An 18,733-nucleotide genomic window follows, 5' to 3' on the forward strand; every position below is an offset into this window, starting at 1 on the left:
CTCTCTTAGTGTACAAATCTTTCTCCCACTGTCTAGCGGCATTCTTTACGCCTTCGCTGCGTCTTTGTCATCCACGTCAGGTTTTTGGTTTGCTTTATAAATCTAGAGGAAAAAAAAACAGTATGATTCAGTGGACGAATATAAGATACCGTTTTGCCTTTTCTTATTATGCACTTACTTGTCTTATGTATTATGTACAAAGTGTATCTTGTCACAATTTTCTAAGTCTGCATATATCCTTTAACCATACTTAGTAGAGAGTACAAATAAAAAATCCACTTTTATGTTGTTGCTCTGTTCTATGGCCGTGGATTAAACTTTGTTTATATTTCCTCTACCTACTTTCTTTTTACACGCGATGATCGTTGTTGGTTGCTGCCGGTTTAAAAGTTTTCTTCTCGGAATGGAAATGCTTGATGGCCATGATCGTTGTTATGGTTCAAAGTCAACGTTATCGTTAATGTTAGTATGCGTCCCAAAATTGACTTTATTGTGAGTCTCGTGCGTATCATATGGATCTTGTAACACACTTACAAACCTTCATTTGGAAAGAGTATAGAAACTTTGCTATCTAAAATTATTTGTTCTCAGCATTTTTACTTTTCCATTTAAGACAAACGAATGCAAATGCTTCTTATTATCATTTATCATACATGGCCCATTTCACTCGATGAGTATATTTAAATTAAAGTGGGCTCATTACATAAATTAGTAATAAATATTCAATTGACGTTGATGAGTTTAAGCTTATTTATAATGTATTCCTTATGAGAGAACGTTTTCTTAACAATATGAAGGCAGCATTTTAAAAACCACATAATTCCCGCCATTCGCGAGTTGGTATTTTTTGTTTTGGGTACCAGTGGTCACACTATTCTTTGCATCAGCTGTTTTTTTTCCAATGATTGAGAAGGAAAAAAACCAAACAAATTGTGTTATTGTGGTTTAAGTCAAGTGCAAATGCAAACACAATGGGCAACCAACTGGTCGGCATTGCCCCCTCGCAAATCTATGCAGTGGATCACTATTTTTCGGGCCAATTCGGCACGGAAATTGTCTTCAGTTCCAAGTGAGCAATCATCGCAAATTTGCGTCTCCATTTTCGTTTGGTTCTGATTAAAATCGGTGTCCTAATGCCTTTAACTGAATCTTGCAGCATGGGGAGTACACGATTTTTCAAGGTAGCCAAAGCCAAAACCGATGAGGGTCTAATAGTGGTGAAAGTCTTTGTCAAACATGATCCCACTCTGCCGCTGGAGGATCACAAGGATCGTTTAGAGGGCATTAAGAAGACCTTGACATTAGCCAACGCAGTCAACTGTTTACCATTTCAAAGAGTGGAGGTTTGTCATCTCAAGCTCATTGTGTTTAATTTTTAATTGATTTGCCTACTCTGCCCATAGCTTATCGATAAGGCGGCCTATATAATGCGGGAGTATGTGAAGCATAGTTTATATGACCGCGTTTCCACACGCCCCTTTCTCACAGTACTAGAGAAGAAGTGGATTACCTTTCAGATTCTTTGCGCACTTAATCAGTGCCATAAGCAAAAGATTTGCCATGGCGATATCAAGCTGGAGAACATATTGATTACCTCATGGAATTGGATCCTACTCTCGGACTTTGCTTCATTTAAGCCGACATATTTACCTGAGGACAATCCTGCGGATTACACATATTTCTTTGATACGAGCAGGCGGCGAACTTGTTACATAGCACCAGAGCGTTTTGTGAAGACTTTGGCTTCCGATGATGATGGTCATAATGGAAATATGTCAGTAATACATTCCGATTCCATAATTCGATTGGGCCCTAGTTATGCAGGCAACACACTGTTACCAGCTATGGATATCTTTTCAGCGGGGTAAGTTGTTAGTTGTTGATAGAAATGGGTTTTATTTTAAATCATATACGATTTGCAGCTGCGCCCTGCTTGAACTCTGGACAGAGGGTACCGCGCCGTTTGAGCTCTCGCAATTGTTGGCCTATAGACGCGGGGAACGTGAACTGGTGGAGAAACATTTGGCTGGGATTGAGAACGAGAGATTACGCAATTTATTGGCCTCCATGATTGACATACATTCGATAAATCGAAAGAGTGCTGAAGATTATTTGGATCAAGAGCGTGGCAAATTGTTTCCAGAATATTTCTATTCCTTCTTGCAATCCTATTTGCAAATGTTCTCTTCAACTCCCATTATGTCACCCGATGATAAGGTCCAATGTTTACATAAGGATATTGGACATTGTATTAAGGTATTAACCCAAGATCCAAATCTAACACCCGACGAGGAGGATGATCATACCGAGAAAAAGGATCCCACCATGTGTGCCCGTCTGCCTTCGGAACACGATGGTCTTATTTTAATAATCACGGTGGTGACCTCCTGCATAAGAGGCTTGACGCAGACCAATACAAAAATTGCTGCATTAGAGCTACTGCAAAGACTGTCCAAGTATACCACTTCCGAGACCATATTAGATCGCATATTGCCGTATATAGTAAGTTAAAATAGGTTATAAATGAATTTTTGTCTTATTGGTTATTTCTCTTAAATGCTTTGGCAGCTTAATCTGGCTCAAAAGTCACCGGCCAAGGTACAAGTGCAGGCCATCGAGACCCTAACAGCTTGCCTCAGTATGGTCAAGGACATTCCACGGAGCGATGCCAATGTGTTTCCCGAATACATATTACCCTACATAACAGACTTGGCCAGCGAGACTAGTGCGGTAATTGTCCGTGTAGCCTTTGCCCGCAATATTGCAGCATTGGCCAAGACGGCTGTCTATTTTCTGGAGGAGACACAACGTAATGCGCCCAGTGAAATGCCCACTCCTCGCTACGAGGCCGAATTGAATGCTCTACATGATATCGTGAGACAGGCAGTGCTTAGCCTGCTAACCGATTCTCAGCCGGTGGTTAAACAAACGCTCATGGAGTCTGGCATTTGTGATCTATGCGCTTTCTTTGGCAAGGAGAAGGCCAACGATGTGATACTCTCACACATTATGACCTTTCTCAATGACGAGGATAAGAATCTTCGTGGAGCCTTCTATGACAATATAGCCGGCGTTGCTGGCTATGTAGGTTGGCAGGCATCGGATATTTTGGTTCCATTGCTGCAGCAAGGATTCACGGATCGTGAGGAGTTTGTTATTGCAAAGGCCATACGAGCGGTCACAATACTCATCGAGCTGGGTCACATAAAGAAGCCGACTATAACTGAAATCGTGCAGGAGTCTGCCTGCTATTTATGCCATCCCAATTTGTGGGTGCGCCATGAGATCTGTGGCATGATAGCAACCACAGCACGAAATCTCAGCGCCATCGATGTGCAGTGTAAAATAATGCCGGCAATCGGACCATTCCTCAAGGTACCACTCATTCAGGTGGAGAAGGCTCACATTTTGCTGGATTGTGTGCAAATGCCTATACCCAGGCAGATATACGAGAGCGTTTTGCGTTTCCATGATATGCCCCATTTGTTCCGGGCTCTGGAAAGCCGCTGCCGAGTGCGCAGTCAGACTCGTTCCGGAGCCCTACCGCAATACGAGGATATGGGTCAGACGTTGCGTAATGTCAGTGAGACAAATTAATGGGTTTTTGAGTAATTTTAATGATTATTTAAATACAGCTTTTCAGACGCCTAACTTCCGAGGGACTAACGGATTCAATTGAGATGCAGCTTCTCGCCATGAAATCGTTTTTAATTTCACTCAAGCATAAGGCCATGCAAGAAGTGGATGACGGTGCATCGGGGAATGGAAGGATTTTGGTCAGTCGAAAGCAAGTGGCCTGTCATGATCATCTCTTGGCGGACAAAGGGATGGGCATCAAGTTGCCAGCAGAAAATCGTATGGACTATTATCAAATTAATCTTACAATTAGGTGCTAATTCGTCTTCGTATAATTAGGTTCAAATGAGGCGGTTTTGTTGTCACCTGCCTCGGATGTAGCTGCTGTTACGCCATTAGTCGGCGGCGGCGTTATGGCTGGTAGTCCAGCCTCCGGAACCCTTGGTTTGGGCGTGCCACCATCAACATTGAGTGCAGCCACCTCTCTGGGAGAGTACACTATGCCGGAGCGAAATCATTGGCTTGAAAGATCATCAGAATGCCGGCGGGATTTGGATTCGTTAACTCTCAAGATCAAGAGACGATACAATGTTCTGGCCATATCGCAGCGATGCAGTAACGACCGCTTGGTCACCCCCTACCCACCGCAATGGCGTTTAAACGGTACACTGGTGGCCCATTTGCATGAGCATTCCGAATCCGTCATCAAATTGGCTCCACTCAATGAGCGACCACATGGTTCACTCTTTGCCAGTGGAAGCATCGATGGCACTGTGCGATTGTGGGACTGCAGCAAGCTAAATGGTAACCAAGGCATCAACAAATCCCGTCAGGTATACTCGGCCAATACGCCTATCTATGCGCTGGCCGCCTGCGACGGTGGCCAATCACTGGCGGTGGGCGGTAAAGATGGAAGTCTGCTGATGATGCGCATTGATAGAAATTCAGCAAAAATGACCCTTCAACAGGCCCTGGAACAGAAGTAAGTCAGGGCACTCAATGGAAGTTAATTATCTATAATTTCTTTAATTTTTTTTTTGGCAGTGATCATAACGATGGCCCCGTGGTGGATATGCATGCCTATGATCAAGCGACGCAGAGTGTTATCGTCTATGCTACCTTGTATGGCGGCATTGTGGCCTGGGATACTCGCATGCAGCATAGCGCCTGGCGTTTACAGAATGAGCTTCGACATGGCGTCATTACTACAATTTGTGCGGATCCAACGGGTTCGTGGTTGGCCACTGGCACCAGCGGCGGCAAGCACATATGCTGGGATTTGCGTTTCCGGCTGCCAATTGCTGAGATTAAGCATCCGGCCGATTCCTGGATTCGCAAAGTGGCATGCCATCCAACGGAGCCTTCTTATTTGATCTCAGCTTCGCAATCCAATAACGAAGTATCGATATGGAATATTGAGACTGGTCAGCGGCAAACAGTACTCTGGGCCAGTCCAGCCCCAGTCCTTACGAACACCAGTCTTAATGATCCGGCTACCACATGTGGCATTTTAAGTGGTGTAGTGGATGGTTCACCGTTTATACTTACAGGGAGCTCAGATCAGCGTATTCGTTATTGGGATATAGCCTCGCCAAAGAACTCTTCGCTGAAAGTGCCAGCGGCCAATGATAATCTAGCGGATGTGAATTTTAACTATTGGTGAGTGACTCAATTAAACTACAATTTTTATAATTCCTAATATTGTTTTGTTGCCAATGCAGTGCTCGTCTCATCGATGGCAGCCAGGTAATTGAAGAGCAAATTATTTCCATGAGCAACACTGGTGACTCGCAACAGCTGCGCACATCCGCTGAGGAAAATCCACGTTCTGGTCCTGATATGCCAACGGCTAGTCACCATGACGCTATCACCGATTTGCTGATGTGCAAGGACAAGGGACAAATTTACATAGCTTCGGCCTCTCGCGATGGCGTAATAAAGTTGTGGAAATAAAGATCCTGCTAACAAGTATAATTATAATTATGGTATCTATACATATATTCAAACTGTGATTAGGATAAGTCTAATTCAAATGCAATATTTAATCAGCAAATTGAGATTTTTCTTTGTAAATTTTAATTCGATTGGGAAATATTTGAAAGGAAATAAGGTCGCATTGCATTTCAAACTCCAGAACGATCAAGAAATCCCTATTTTATTCCTTGCAAGGAAACCAAAATACTAGTTCAATATATTTACCCGCCTTTTTTTAAACAACTGTACTTCTCTTAAGAGTTATGTAAAATTTATGTTGAGATTGTGTTTAAATATTTTACTCTCTATATATCTATTTTACAAGGAATAGTATTATTACTATATTATATTAACAAGCAATATCTGCGTTTTTAAATTTAACGGACATTAGAAGAAAAAATAATGTGTGAATTTGGTATTATTAGACTATTACGTATTTTTTGACCTAAGGTCACACTAACCATAAGGGACGCCATCACGCATCTCAAATTTGGTTGCATCTGGCGGTTGTTTTATCATCTTTGCTTTGTATCTTTCCAAGTGCCGTTATGAACAGAGCGGCCCAGCGCCAAAACTCCAGTTGAACAAAAAAGAAAAATAAGTGAGTTTTGTGTGTGTTCAACTAAGACGCTTTGATTTCTACAAAAAGTTCAAAAACACAAAAAGAAATTGCCTTGAACAAACCGAAAGCAATTCAAACAACGCTGAGCACGCACCAAGAAAAGGGCAGCAACGAGGATACCAAAGAACGCAACAACAGCCCTTAGCCACTTACGCAGCATTTCCAAAATGGCGCCGACCAAAGGAGCAATAATGGGAGCCACCGCTGCCTCCAGCAATGTGAACCCTCTCATGGCCATGCCAGCCGCACGGAAGGGTCCAGGACGTAGGCCAAATGCCACAAGCCACAACAACAACAATATTGATCCCAATATGGAGAACAAACAAACGCGCTCCAAACGCAAAGCCGACAATAGTCCCATCAAGAATGAGAAGGTGAAACGCTCGGCCTTGGGCAACCTGACCAACAATGTAAAGATCAGCAGCGGGTTGATGCATCAAAACGATGACGACATTAAGTCTAAGAAACCCACAGCACAACAGCTCCAAGTTCACATGGACGGCAAGAACAATGAGAATCTTAAAGTGAATAACCTAGTCCCCGCCAGCAAAATGATAACAAGAGCTGCAGCTTGCACCAAGTTGGAGGCATCTATGGAGCATTGTCACAAAGTGTTGGACAAGTTCGAGGAGGCTCTGGCAACTCGTCAAAAAAGTCGGAAACTACCACCGCCGCCGGCGCCCAAAAAGACTGAATCGCAGGTTAATAACTTGCAACTTTTGGCTCCACCAGCTCCAGCTGCAGTGGGGGCAGTGGCGGCTTCCAGTATTAAGCCAGCTCGTCGAATTTCCAATGATTTTAACAAGACTGAAGAGAGTTTATACATGTCCGCCTTGGAGGATATCTCGACGTCGGAGTCCATGCGCCTGTCTGGCAATTTTGAGGCAATGAGGAGACGTTCTGCCAAGATGCAACAATCAGCGGAGCCCCAAGAACAACAAAAGACTGATGCCAGCTCAGCTGATGGCAGCAGCTTACCAGATGCTGCAGCTGCTGCCGCCGCCGCCGCTGCTGCTGCTGCCACTTTGGTACCGTGCCCAATTCTACCGGTGCCAGACGATGTGGAGGATTTCGATCGCAAGAATTGGGACGATCCCTTCCAGGTATCACACTATGCCATGGATATATTCAATTATTTGAAGACGCGTGAACCCGAATTCCGGATCGATGATTATATGCCACGACAAATTCACTTGACCCCATGGATGAGAACTTTGCTGGTAGACTGGATGGTTGAAGTTCAAGAGACATTCGAGCTAAATCACGAGACCCTGTACTTGGCCCTCAAAATTGTTGATCTCTATTTGTGCCGCCAGGTGATTCATAAGGAAATGCTTCAGCTTTTGGGTGCCGCCGCATTTTTCATCGCATGCAAATATGATGAGCGGCAACCACCGCTAATTGAAGACTTCCTGTATATCTGCGATGGGGCCTACACACACGAGGAGCTGGTGAAAATGGAGATGAATACGCTGCGTGTGATCAACTATGATCTGGGCATTCCACTCTCGTATCGCTTCCTCCGGCGCTATGCTCGTTGTGCCAAGGTTCAGATGCCCACGCTGACCTTGGCGCGATATATACTGGAGCTGTCGCTAATGGATTATGCCACCATACAGTTTAGTGACTCAAAAATGGCATCGGCTGCTCTCTACATGGCCTTGCGTATGCATGGCGGCGCCGCGCAATTGGATGAACAAACCTGGAATTCAACATTGATCTACTACACCGGCTATCAGTTGGAGGAATTTGCCGAAATAATTCCCATTCTCAATGCTGGACTGCATCGCAAACCGAGGGCCACCATCAAAACGATACGGAACAAATACTCGCACAAGATATTCCATGAAGCTGCTAAAGTTCCATTACTGACCAATCAGGAACTATTCCAAAATAATCTCAAAATAGACATCGTTTAAAGAACAATTATCATCGATTAATTGATTAGCCAAATTTTACTACCACAAGCAAAAAGTGTTACGCTTCTAGCTAAGATTATTTAACCTTTTCATTCTGTGTACACTTAACTTTAATATTTTTGATAATTTTAAATTTATTTTTATTGTTTGTCTCACATAATTCGCACCCCCATCTTTTATTATTAACCATGATTTTAACACCCTAAAAAACAAAAAAAAAAAACAAAAAAACAAATAACCAAAACTTAAAAACTGCCAATATTAATTGATTTTCTAACCGATATTTCTCATTGTAACTGTAAGTCATTTTGCAACGTTTTAATAAATGTAATTTATAAGTCCTCATAAACCCAATAGAGTAACGAAACAAGAAAAAAAAAAAACGGAACACTACGTATATACATATACCTATTCATATAGTGTATACATAAATATACAAGAAAATCATTTATAAATACTTAGTACATAACTATAACTTACAGATTCCACCTAACAACTAACAAAGGAAAGTGTGTCCTGTACCCAATCAAGTAACCAACCAACCAACCAACCAACCAGCTGGAGGAAGGCAGCTTCAACTGAAGCTGAATAGTTTCAACCCTCGTGTTATGTATGTATTTACCTCCTATATGCACATAGATATACATATACATATACATAGGTATGTCTCTGTGTGCATAAGGACATGCAGTTGTTGTTAAATGCTAATCGTTTCATTTTTTTTCTTTGTTGCATTGTGTCTAAATAAATTAGTTATGTGCGTATTTTTTAAATGTATTCGTACTCCAATGTTATGTATTTCTTGTACTATATGATGAACCGAAATCGAAATCCCAATAAATACATATGTAAAATCCAAAAGTCAATCAAGTCAGATGAATGTTGAATTAAAAGAAGAATCTAAATCCTCCTTAAAATGTACATGCTAAATCAGCAGGTGATACAAAATTCTTGTAAGGATCTAATGGATAATGAATCTCCTCCTTATGTACACTTTTTGTTTGTCGTCTGCCCTTTAATGTTCATGTTCGTGTTCTGTTCGTGTCATTTTAGCGCCAAAAATTATGTATTTTTCGGGATTTGGCGCGGCAGGCTGCGCGCATGCGCCGCAAGACATCAATGTCCTCGACACCGTGAGGTCTCCGTCTCCTTCTTGGTCTTGATCTCAATTGTTCCCGTTCCGTTACCATTTATTGTGCACATAACCGATTTCATTTGCTGCAATTGCGACAGAAAAGAAAATGAAAAAGGACTGACTGAGACAACAGGCATGAAGGTAACCTAAAGGGAAGAAGTCCTGCCTGTCTGTCTGTCCGTCTGACGTTGATTTTTTCCTACCACCTTTGCCTTTTTTTCATTCACCCGACAACTTCGTTCGTTTGTCCTTTGTGTGTGAGCTCCTTTTTTCGGCTGCCTGGACGGGGAGAGAGACCAGGTAGTTTCTTATTCATTGTAGATAGATATAGTACATTTTTTTTTTTTTTTTTTTGTTTTCCGGTTCGGACCCGTCCTCAAGGTGCAGCTATAGAGAAGCAGAAAATATGTACACACATAGCTAATTACTTTGGTTGGGCGTGCAGAAATCAAGTTTATTGACCAAGATCAGCCAGTGGTGGTCACTGGTAACCAGCTGTCGAGCTTATGACTAACTTATAGACCGGGCGAATTGAAGTGGCCATTGTAGCCGCCCCCGTAGCCACTGCCATAGCCAAAGGCATTGTGATTGTTGAGCACTCCGAATGGACCTTTGTGTACGCCGTCTTCTTTGTATTCGGTGTTCATGCTGAACCTATGGTCCCAGTGATCCCGATCATTGACATTATGTGGTGGATAATGTTGCTGGTTTTGATAGCTTATTGGTGTAGCTGGATGGACTACGGCTCCAGGAGCCGATGGCCCATAGGCTGGCAAAGGCGCTGGCTGTTGATAAGTCGGATATTGCGGCAAGTATGCTCCAGGATAATAGTAGCCTGGATAACCAGTGGGATAGGGGGCAGGATAACCTCCGAAATGGCCTATGGGTGCAGCATTGATGCCTGATGGAGTTGGATATGCTGCTGGTTGAGGTAATTCACCCGATGCAGGATAAGCAACTGGATGAGCTACTCCACCCGGACTAGGATAACCGGCTGGTGGGGATCCTGCAGCGGGATAAACAAATGGTCTGTTTGGTGGATTGACTCTGCCAGCAGCAGGTTGACCACTACGAACATCCAAAACGGTGCCAGCATTTTCATGACCATTCGGCTCGTCTATATCAGACGCCACTCCATAACCATTCACACCTGGCTGAGTCCGTTCCGGATATAGCTGCGAATTGAGATTGGATCGCTGATGGTGACGACTGCTGCTTATGCCGCCCCTCAATGTGGAAGCCAAATTGAATTCTGTTTGCTCCTCCTCTCTACTTTCATCTCGATGGAAATCTGTTCCCTGGCTGCATCCGATGAGCACAAGAGCCACGTACACAGTGCTCCACAACATGATGAAACGATGTGGCCTGGGAAAAGCCACAGACTCAAACTAATTTATATAGAAAAAATCTCCGTATTGAATAGCCACTACCCATGAAATTAATGTCGGAATATACAGGTTATCAGTTAAGGTCTCACAGATGACAACGAACATTTAAAGGGAAAGTCTATCGAAAAAGTATACGCACAAGAACTAAAAAAATATTATATGACTCTACTCAAGTCATATCCTTAACAAAGAAAGATTTCTAGAGCTCGATATAAAAAAAAGTCCTCATTAATCTAAGTTACTGCTGATATAGCGTCTAGACATAATAGATTTTCTATGGGATCCCAAAATCTAAATAAATCTCATAAATTTTAAATGTGAAATTCGCTTTCTTCAATATCAAAATGAATATATATATATGTGTATATGTATATATGACATATTATATTGATTAAAATATAAATAATAAACAGCTCAGAGATTAGTCGACTTAGAAGTGGTTAGTTAGTCATAGATGGATTGACGTGTACTTCAACACTCCTGAAAAAATGTATATATAAGATAAAAAGCAAAAGGAAATATGTTTCTACATATTTATATTGAAAAAATTGTACTTTATATTCTCATTCTTTTAAGCAATCTTACTGCATTTTCTTTACCAGTACAACGTCTTAAAATATTATGGAAAATGATTTAATTTCTAAAGACTTTTACATTTGAATCAATCTTAAATTAAATTCTCCTTTGAGTTTTCAGTTGTTACAGTGGAACTCTCAGTGGTGACCTCAGTGTTATCCTTAGCATTACCCTCAGAGGTTTCCTCGGTTATCTGTGACGTCGTATCTATGGAGGTGGAATTCAAAATCAAATCCGGGGGAAACTGGGCTCCAAAGATGTTTTTAAGCGTCTCCACCATTTCAAAGGGAACTTCGCCATTTGGTTTTTTCTGATCTTCAATAAAGGCTTGTATAAAGCCATCCATAAATTTTTTAGAAATGTTTCCATCGAGACATTTAGTTTTTGGAGTTTCGGTACCCGTCGGATGACCTGCAACGCGTGCGTAGGGGCCAGTGCAGAAAGCCAGAAGTAGCAGGAAAAGTCCGTGTACTCTCAAATCCATGATTAACAATCAACTGAAACTGAAACGAACTGAAGCGCAAATGTAGCTTTAATTTTATTTAAATTTTTCGCTTATCAAGACGACTGCGCAAAATAATGAAACGATTGTACATACATATATACAGTGAAACCTCGATATAACGAATCTGAGGGGGATCGCAAAATTATTCGTTATATCTATTGATTCGCTATAGGTACTGAAATGTAAAACCTTAGTCCTTTCAAGGGACTTAACAAAAAATTCGTTATATTGGGTTTTTCGTTATAACGAAGTTCGTTATATCGAGGTTTCACTGTACATGCATACATATAAAAGTACATATGTATATAACAACACTTCTATATGTTTTAATAATTAATTTTTTCTTGGAATTAATATGTAATTTACCTACAAACAGACATAATCAGTACGTATTTAAAGACATTTTGGTTTCCTATTCTAAAAGTTGTGCATGGAAAGTTTCTAAAACACCTCAAAATATTTTATTAGAGCTCAAAAAGTATATTTTTATTAAATTTGATCAGTGAAAATTTTGGTTATTGACAGTTTGAAAAATTAGGATAATACAAAAATTATAGGGGAGAGGGCCCAGTTGTGACTCAGGCCCAGTTATGACATTCTCAAATATTTTTGAAATGCGGTATTGAATTACAGTTTGAGCCCTGTAAATCATGTTTGTTAGACGTTCTGCAGTTTTTGGACAGACCCCAACGTTAAAAATCGTATTGTATATACGCGTACCAATCATCGTGTTGAAAATCGTGCGAAAAAGTTTTTTTTAATTTTTTTCAAAGTACCAAAATTTAATGAAATTAACAGTGAAAAGGTGAGTGTAATGCATCAAAATACTGTATTTGCCGTATATTTTGTGATTCTATAAAAATTTATGTGATTATGTAGTGTCTATAAAAAATATAGATATAAACTTTAAACTATAAACCGGTTATGACTCAGCTGGGGTGCCCAGTTATGTCCCATTTTTTTTTGCACTCGGATTATGTAAAATTGTCAAATTTCCACATTTTTGTTGTTGTTTAACAACAAGGAAAGGATATTTTCATATTGAGACCAGTTTGTCCGAGAATATTCTGGAAGATCTCGATCGGGAATGTTCATTCGAAGTGCGCTAACATGCAAGCAAGTTATTTCACTTGCAAAAACTGCGAAAGTCTCCCCTACGTATTTGAAGACCTATTCTAAAAGTTGTGCATGGAAAGTTTCTAAAACACCTCAAAATATTTTATTAGAGCTCAAAAAGTATATTTTTCATTAAATTTGATCAGTGAAAATTTTGGTTATTGACAGTTTTAAAAATTAAGATAATACAAAAATTATGCTTGTCTAAAGTTGGTAAATTAATATAGATTGATTAGAGATTATGATTATGATGATTGTGTCTTAAGATTTCTAGTAATTGTTAATTAACATTCTCGGCGGTATCTTCAGAGTTAATCAAAGTAATCCTCATTGGTATCTTCAATGGCATCCTCGTTGACATTCTCGGCGGTATCTTCAGAGTTATCCTCAGAGCTATCCTCAGAGTAATCCTCATAGTAATCCTCATTGGTATCTTCAATGGTATCTTCGTTGATATTTTCGGGCAATGGAATTTCACCGATTTTTCTTATAAGATCAATCACTTTCTCGGTTGATAAAAAATCAATAAAATCCTCGTTCAATGGCATTTCAACGAGTTTTCTTATAAAATCAATCACTTTCTTGGGGACTTCGCCATCTTCAATGGCATCCTCGTTGATATTTTCGTGCAGCTGAGGATTTACTATCTTGGAGACTTCGCCATTTGGTTTCGTGTTATCTGCAATGGCAGCTTGAATCAGGGCCTCCTTGAATTCTGTTGAATTTATTTTATTAAGAAGATCAGTTATTTCAGTTTCCGTCACCGTTTGAGTCTCCGGGACATATATTGCGAAGGTACAAGCGCTAAGCGCCAGAATCAGAAAAAGACCGTATGTTTTCAGAACCATTATGAAAAATTAACTAAAAGTAAAGTAAACTTACGATCCAATTTATAGAAATTTTTTGCGATTATATAAGATATATTCCGTTAATGTTTATTAAGTTTATGTACTTCTTTGAAGTATTAATCATATCCATTTATAATGGTTTCTTTTTCAAAAAAAAAAAATGTATTTATATTTGGAATTATCCATAAACTTACTGACCCTTTAGGGTATTGGATTACGTGTGTTTTCTCTATGCCTAAGGCTGACACATCGACAAACCAATAAACAAAAATAGCGTGTGTGTCAAACGAAAGGACTGATGTGGCTATATGAACTCCTCTCATCGTGGTGATCAAGAATATATATATTTCATGTGTATATGTATAATGTAAATTTTAAACGAACTTATAAAATATGCCGCCTAAAAGCATGCAATATTTATCCCCCCTTTTTCACAATCTTCTTACTTGATCACAATAATCATCCCCTTACTATGCCCATGTCTGAGATCATCGTATACAAGGCTCTTCTATCAGCAAAACACATACATACATACATATACATAGGTATGTGTGCTTATCAGCACCATATAAAGGCTATATAAGGCATCTTCTCAGCTGAGAAAATGGCAAACAAATAAATAAATTTTAATAAAATGAAACATCAAATTGAGCTGACGTCGATCTTCTTAGGATTAGTTGTTTTTTCAATGGTGTCAGTGGATGGAAAACCGCGACCCACTTTTGATAAGATTGCTGATATTCTGGATGTGCTGATTGACGATGGATCCCAGTATGCAAGACCTGGACCAAGGCCATATGCTTCGACGGGTCCACTCATTCAAGAGGGCTATCAACATGGCTACGATTACAATTACGGAAGTGGGCATGGCTATGGAAGTGGCATTGGCTACGCTCAGCCACCAGTACAAGGAGGCTATAACTACTATCCACCGCCACGTCCTGTTCACGAGGTGAGGCCATCGCCCGGATATCATGTAGAGCCGCATTATCCTCATAGACAGCCAGAACCTTATGGCTACTCGAACTCACGAGATTATAGTTACGGCTATGGATCAGGATCATCTGGTGGCTATAAATCCAGAGGATATTAATTTCTGTGATGACAATTTAGAAATTTAGATATAGAGATTCCAAATTTAAGCTTAACTTGGTTAAAGAATATATTTTTATGATTTATACACAAATAAATTCAACCATTGAATTAGTTCTTAACGAACTTTTGCGGCGATGATACCGAAGAGAAGATACCCTTCTATATGTAACATAGATTTGGATCATAGATTCATTGCCAATCGAATGAATTATTTATTTTCATCATATTTATTCAGCCTAGAAATTTAGCTTACTTCAATAATAAAGAATTAGTTGAACTTATTGACTTTGATAAGGCTCTCAATTTATGTCACGGCCAAAATATTGCTTCTCTCTGGATTCATAATGAAATCGAGAAACCTCAAATCTAAATATTAAGTCAATAGCCCAGGTAAAATTTTTAGCACAAATATTTTTAACGAGAATATCAAAACCAGTTTGATGATGAGATAAAATCTCAAGATCGGAAAAAGTCGATGACTTGATTAAAAGTTTTCTCTTCTCTCTCTCTCTCTCTCTCTCTCTCTCTGTTTATATAATAATACTATGTAATAAAATAGCCTATAAATATATTCAATAAGTGCACAAAAGTATCTCTAAAATAAATGAGGTAATTGACGTTTATAATATGGAGAAAACGTCTCTTCGGCGACGAACATCGAGGGGGGCGGACTGAAACTCTTGACGGAATGGACCTATGAATTCCGGAGAGTTGGGAAAGATGATGGGTCGTAGTTCGCTCATCTCAATGGATGGATGTGGCGACGGCAAGAGAGGTGGTGCGGTTATGGGCTGCTGTGTTGTTGCTGTTGGAGGGGGGACTAGAGGCGGGCGATTTGTGCCCACGATCAGAGTATCTTTGGTGGGTTGGGGGATCGGGATCGGTGTGGTGGTTGGTATAACTATTGGTAATTGTGGCTCTGGTGTGAATACACTTCCATTTGTGGGTAGAGATGGTTCCGTTTTGTTGCCATCAGTAACCCATTCCGAGGGTTCTATGTCCGATGTTGAGGGAGGACCCCATTCATGGTTGTTGGACTGAGGAGGACTCCATTCCTGGTTGTTGGACGGGGGTGTTGGACCCATTCCCCATCCAGGCCTGCCAGGCTGTTGATGTCCCCATTCTGGTCTTCCTGGTGGCGGTCCCATACCCCATCCGGGTCTGCCAGGCGGATGATGCCCCCATCCTGGTCCTTCTCGAGGCGGTGGTGGTCCCCTTCCCCATCCAGAATTATTTGGAGGCGGTGGCGGTGGCGGACCCATTCCCCATCCAGGTCCCCATCCCGGTCTCTCAGGAGGCGGCGGAGGTGGTCTCATTCTGTTACTATTTCCACCCCATTCCCAACCGGGTGGCCAACCGGGCGGCCCTTGATTGTGCGGAGGTCCACTTCTATCTCTATTTCCTTGCCAATTGTCCCATCCGCCACGCCCATTCTGCTGCCGCGATGCTGATTGATATTGGTTGTTGTTTTGTGAATATCCATTGGACTGCTGTTGCCATCCAGATCCGGGGACTTCGGCAACAATTATGATTCCATCATACTGACCAGCACACAGACGGATGAGATGCCAACTCAAGCAGATTAAAATTATAAATCGCATCATGTTAGCACTTCGAAAGGCGGATTTTGACTGAGAGGGGAACTTTTCCGTTTGATTTGTCAAGTATGCGATAATAGCTTATTAACAGAAACCAGTCTCTCGTCAAGTCAAGAGGGCCGGGCATAAGAGATTCTAACACTAGCAACGGCCTCTGTCAATGCGATCATCATCATCATCATAAAAGTTCTAAGAGAGATTAGCTAAAGCGTGAACTGGGTACTAGTCCCTCTCCTCTCTCTCCTCTCTGTCACTGTCGTCTCTCTTCTCTGAGGGTCCAACGCACAGCTGGAACTTCCACAGACAGTATGCTTAACGCTTCAGAGCGTGTTCAGCATAATGATCAGGCCAATCTGTCTGAAATTAATTCAAAATAATGCATTAAAAATAGTGTCTTGGATATGGAAGATCTATACAGATCCCAGTAACTTTTATGTGAGGACGTGAACAAAAAAAGAAGTTATAAACACATTTTGTATATGTGTCATCAACGGTCTGATTGTCTAGGGTCTATTCACATCCATTCTCCCGTCTATATTCCAGGTGTATAAATAGAAGAGAACTGCGTAGAATCATGGCCAGTACAAAGAAACAATCAGCATAGAACCACACACAAGATGAGAGCACATTTGTCGAAATTCCTTCTGTTTACTTTGTGCTGTTCCATCGGCTTGGACTGGAGTACAGCCTTCTTTTTCAAGACGTACAAAAAATCTGGACTGAGTAACTACAACAACTATGGCTATGGCTATGGCCATGGCTATGGCTATCCTGGATACAATAATTATCCATCATATTCATCCTATGGCCAGTATGGTGGTGGACGTCCAAAGAAAAATCAACGAACTGGACGCACTTACTCGCAAATAGCACGCGTCTTAAAACCTGATCCTTACTTAGGACTTGGAGCTGCCCGTTATGTGCCACGTGCTCCTTATTCCCCACTTTGGGGTTGAGTATTCTTCTCGAAATCATTAACTTTAAGCAGTATTATTTATGCCTAATAAACTAGTTCAAGTTCTTTAAACGTAATCGCCAAAATCGACTGTAAGAAACTGTTTAAAATACTTGTGACCAAGTAAACCACTTTATGATCAGACTTCCCCTAGTCGCGTGGAGCTGATCGCTGATACGTGACTGAAATACGAGAGGCAGCTTAAACTCGGCTTAGTGGCTAATTGTAAGTGAATTTTTTGAATATATTAAGAATTAAGGGGATATTTAAGATTATGGGAAATTTGCCTGTTTTAAGTTTCACTTTCCATTGTACTTTTTAGCCATTTTGAATACTTTCTAGTTTTTTTTTTGTGATTCATTAAGGTGCTTGTTTTATTTAGTTACTTCTAAAAAATCATCCAATCTGCTTACAATTCATGCGACAGACACAATTTGGAGACTTATTTTCATTAATAAATTGTTGGCTATCAATATTTTCAACACTTTATATCTTATGGGTCTAACTTTTTACCTCAAGTAATCAGTTTTTTAAACTTGGCAGATGTCTTGTGTCGGACATAGACTTGGAAATACAGTAAAGCTATCTGAGTTTTCCTTCCTAAAGGGAATTCACCTTTAATATGCACCCAAAGATTATATTAAATACTAAAAAATTTCAAAACACAGAGAACAAAATAAGACTTAAGTAATGAATTGTCAAGCACTCAGCATCAGCTGACTGGAATCATGATTTTAAGCTAAATATTGCATATATTTATATATATACAGTCTCATTAAAGTACAGGTGATTCAACCTCTACAATGATTCAGTTTCAGTTGCAGCCAATTATATTTATCTTGTGAATTTTATGACACTTGTTACCTAGGTAGGACTTCCCCTGTGGCTGTTGTTATTACGGAAATAAAAACTAAAACCAGATCTTGTTACATCTCTGAAGCAAAAGTTTTAGCATTACAGGAAGAAGAAAGATTTAACCAAGCCAAACATGGGGAATTGTTTATGCAAGAATGTTTTTTTTTTCGCTGTTTTACAGCACAATCTAAGCTCAGATGGCGCACCTACTACGTCATTAGCTAAGTCGCCGGTGTTGTTAATAATTGAAATTTAAATAGTCATAGAGACTTGCTTAGCAAATCATTCACACTAGATTCGTAGGCAAAATCTAGAAAAACAAGATCGCCTTATTTGATAGTGATATGCGAATGATTCAGAGCTACATAACGGTGAGCAGTGTGAATGACTTTAAGATGTGGGAATGTCTGTGAATTTCGAGATTTGTAGAATCAACCAAAGAGTAGAGATCGGAGAACTGTCATTCACAGAACCTACGTACGTGAGGCGCATGCGTCGATGCCATGCCTGACGACGACGACGAAGAAGAAGAAAGGAAAAAAACCTGATTAATATTGATAACCAACTGAAC

At 40.5% G+C, this 18,733-nt stretch overlaps 6 protein-coding genes across 6 annotated transcripts; 4 read left to right on the forward strand and 2 right to left on the reverse strand.

Annotated features, from left to right (window-relative positions):
- Positions 1-887: 887 nt before the first annotated feature.
- On the forward strand, positions 888-5,633 carry LOC6649900 (phosphoinositide 3-kinase regulatory subunit 4). The gene is made up of 9 exons (XM_002072215.4): positions 888-1,069; positions 1,157-1,343; positions 1,404-1,864; positions 1,923-2,502; positions 2,569-3,579; positions 3,636-3,855; positions 3,916-4,558; positions 4,621-5,235; positions 5,298-5,633. The coding sequence occupies exons 1-9, from the start codon at positions 972-974 to the stop codon at positions 5,527-5,529; spliced, it is 4,047 nt and encodes a 1,348-aa protein (XP_002072251.1). The 5' UTR covers positions 888-971; the 3' UTR covers positions 5,530-5,633.
- A 430-nt stretch (positions 5,634-6,063) lies between these two features.
- LOC6649901 (G2/mitotic-specific cyclin-B3) lies at positions 6,064-8,455 on the forward strand. The gene has a single exon (XM_002072216.4). The coding sequence runs from the start codon at positions 6,340-6,342 to the stop codon at positions 8,089-8,091; it is 1,752 nt and encodes a 583-aa protein (XP_002072252.1). The 5' UTR covers positions 6,064-6,339; the 3' UTR covers positions 8,092-8,455.
- A 1,195-nt stretch (positions 8,456-9,650) lies between these two features.
- LOC6649902 (outer membrane channel protein CpnT) lies at positions 9,651-10,612 on the reverse strand. Its single transcript, XM_002072217.4, has one exon. It carries the CDS (start codon positions 10,573-10,575, stop codon positions 9,742-9,744), a length of 834 nt encoding a protein of 277 aa, XP_002072253.1. The 5' UTR covers positions 10,576-10,612; the 3' UTR covers positions 9,651-9,741.
- Positions 10,613-14,288: 3,676 nt separating this feature from the next.
- On the forward strand, positions 14,289-14,803 carry LOC6649905 (multiple organellar RNA editing factor 1, mitochondrial). The gene has a single exon (XM_002072220.3). It carries the CDS (start codon positions 14,294-14,296, stop codon positions 14,750-14,752), a length of 459 nt encoding a protein of 152 aa, XP_002072256.2. The 5' UTR covers positions 14,289-14,293; the 3' UTR covers positions 14,753-14,803.
- A 571-nt stretch (positions 14,804-15,374) lies between these two features.
- Positions 15,375-16,070, reverse strand: LOC6649906 (neural Wiskott-Aldrich syndrome protein). The gene has a single exon (XM_002072221.2). The coding sequence runs from the start codon at positions 16,068-16,070 to the stop codon at positions 15,375-15,377; it is 696 nt and encodes a 231-aa protein (XP_002072257.2).
- A 797-nt stretch (positions 16,071-16,867) lies between these two features.
- On the forward strand, positions 16,868-17,564 carry LOC6649867 (shematrin-like protein 1). Its single transcript, XM_015177078.3, has one exon. It carries the CDS (start codon positions 16,970-16,972, stop codon positions 17,306-17,308), a length of 339 nt encoding a protein of 112 aa, XP_015032564.1. The 5' UTR covers positions 16,868-16,969; the 3' UTR covers positions 17,309-17,564.
- The last annotated feature ends 1,169 nt before the right edge of the window (positions 17,565-18,733 follow it).

Source organism: Drosophila willistoni, chromosome 3R (assembly GCF_018902025.1).
Source record: "Drosophila willistoni isolate 14030-0811.24 chromosome 3R, UCI_dwil_1.1, whole genome shotgun sequence".
Taxonomy (NCBI): domain Eukaryota; kingdom Metazoa; phylum Arthropoda; class Insecta; order Diptera; family Drosophilidae; genus Drosophila; species Drosophila willistoni.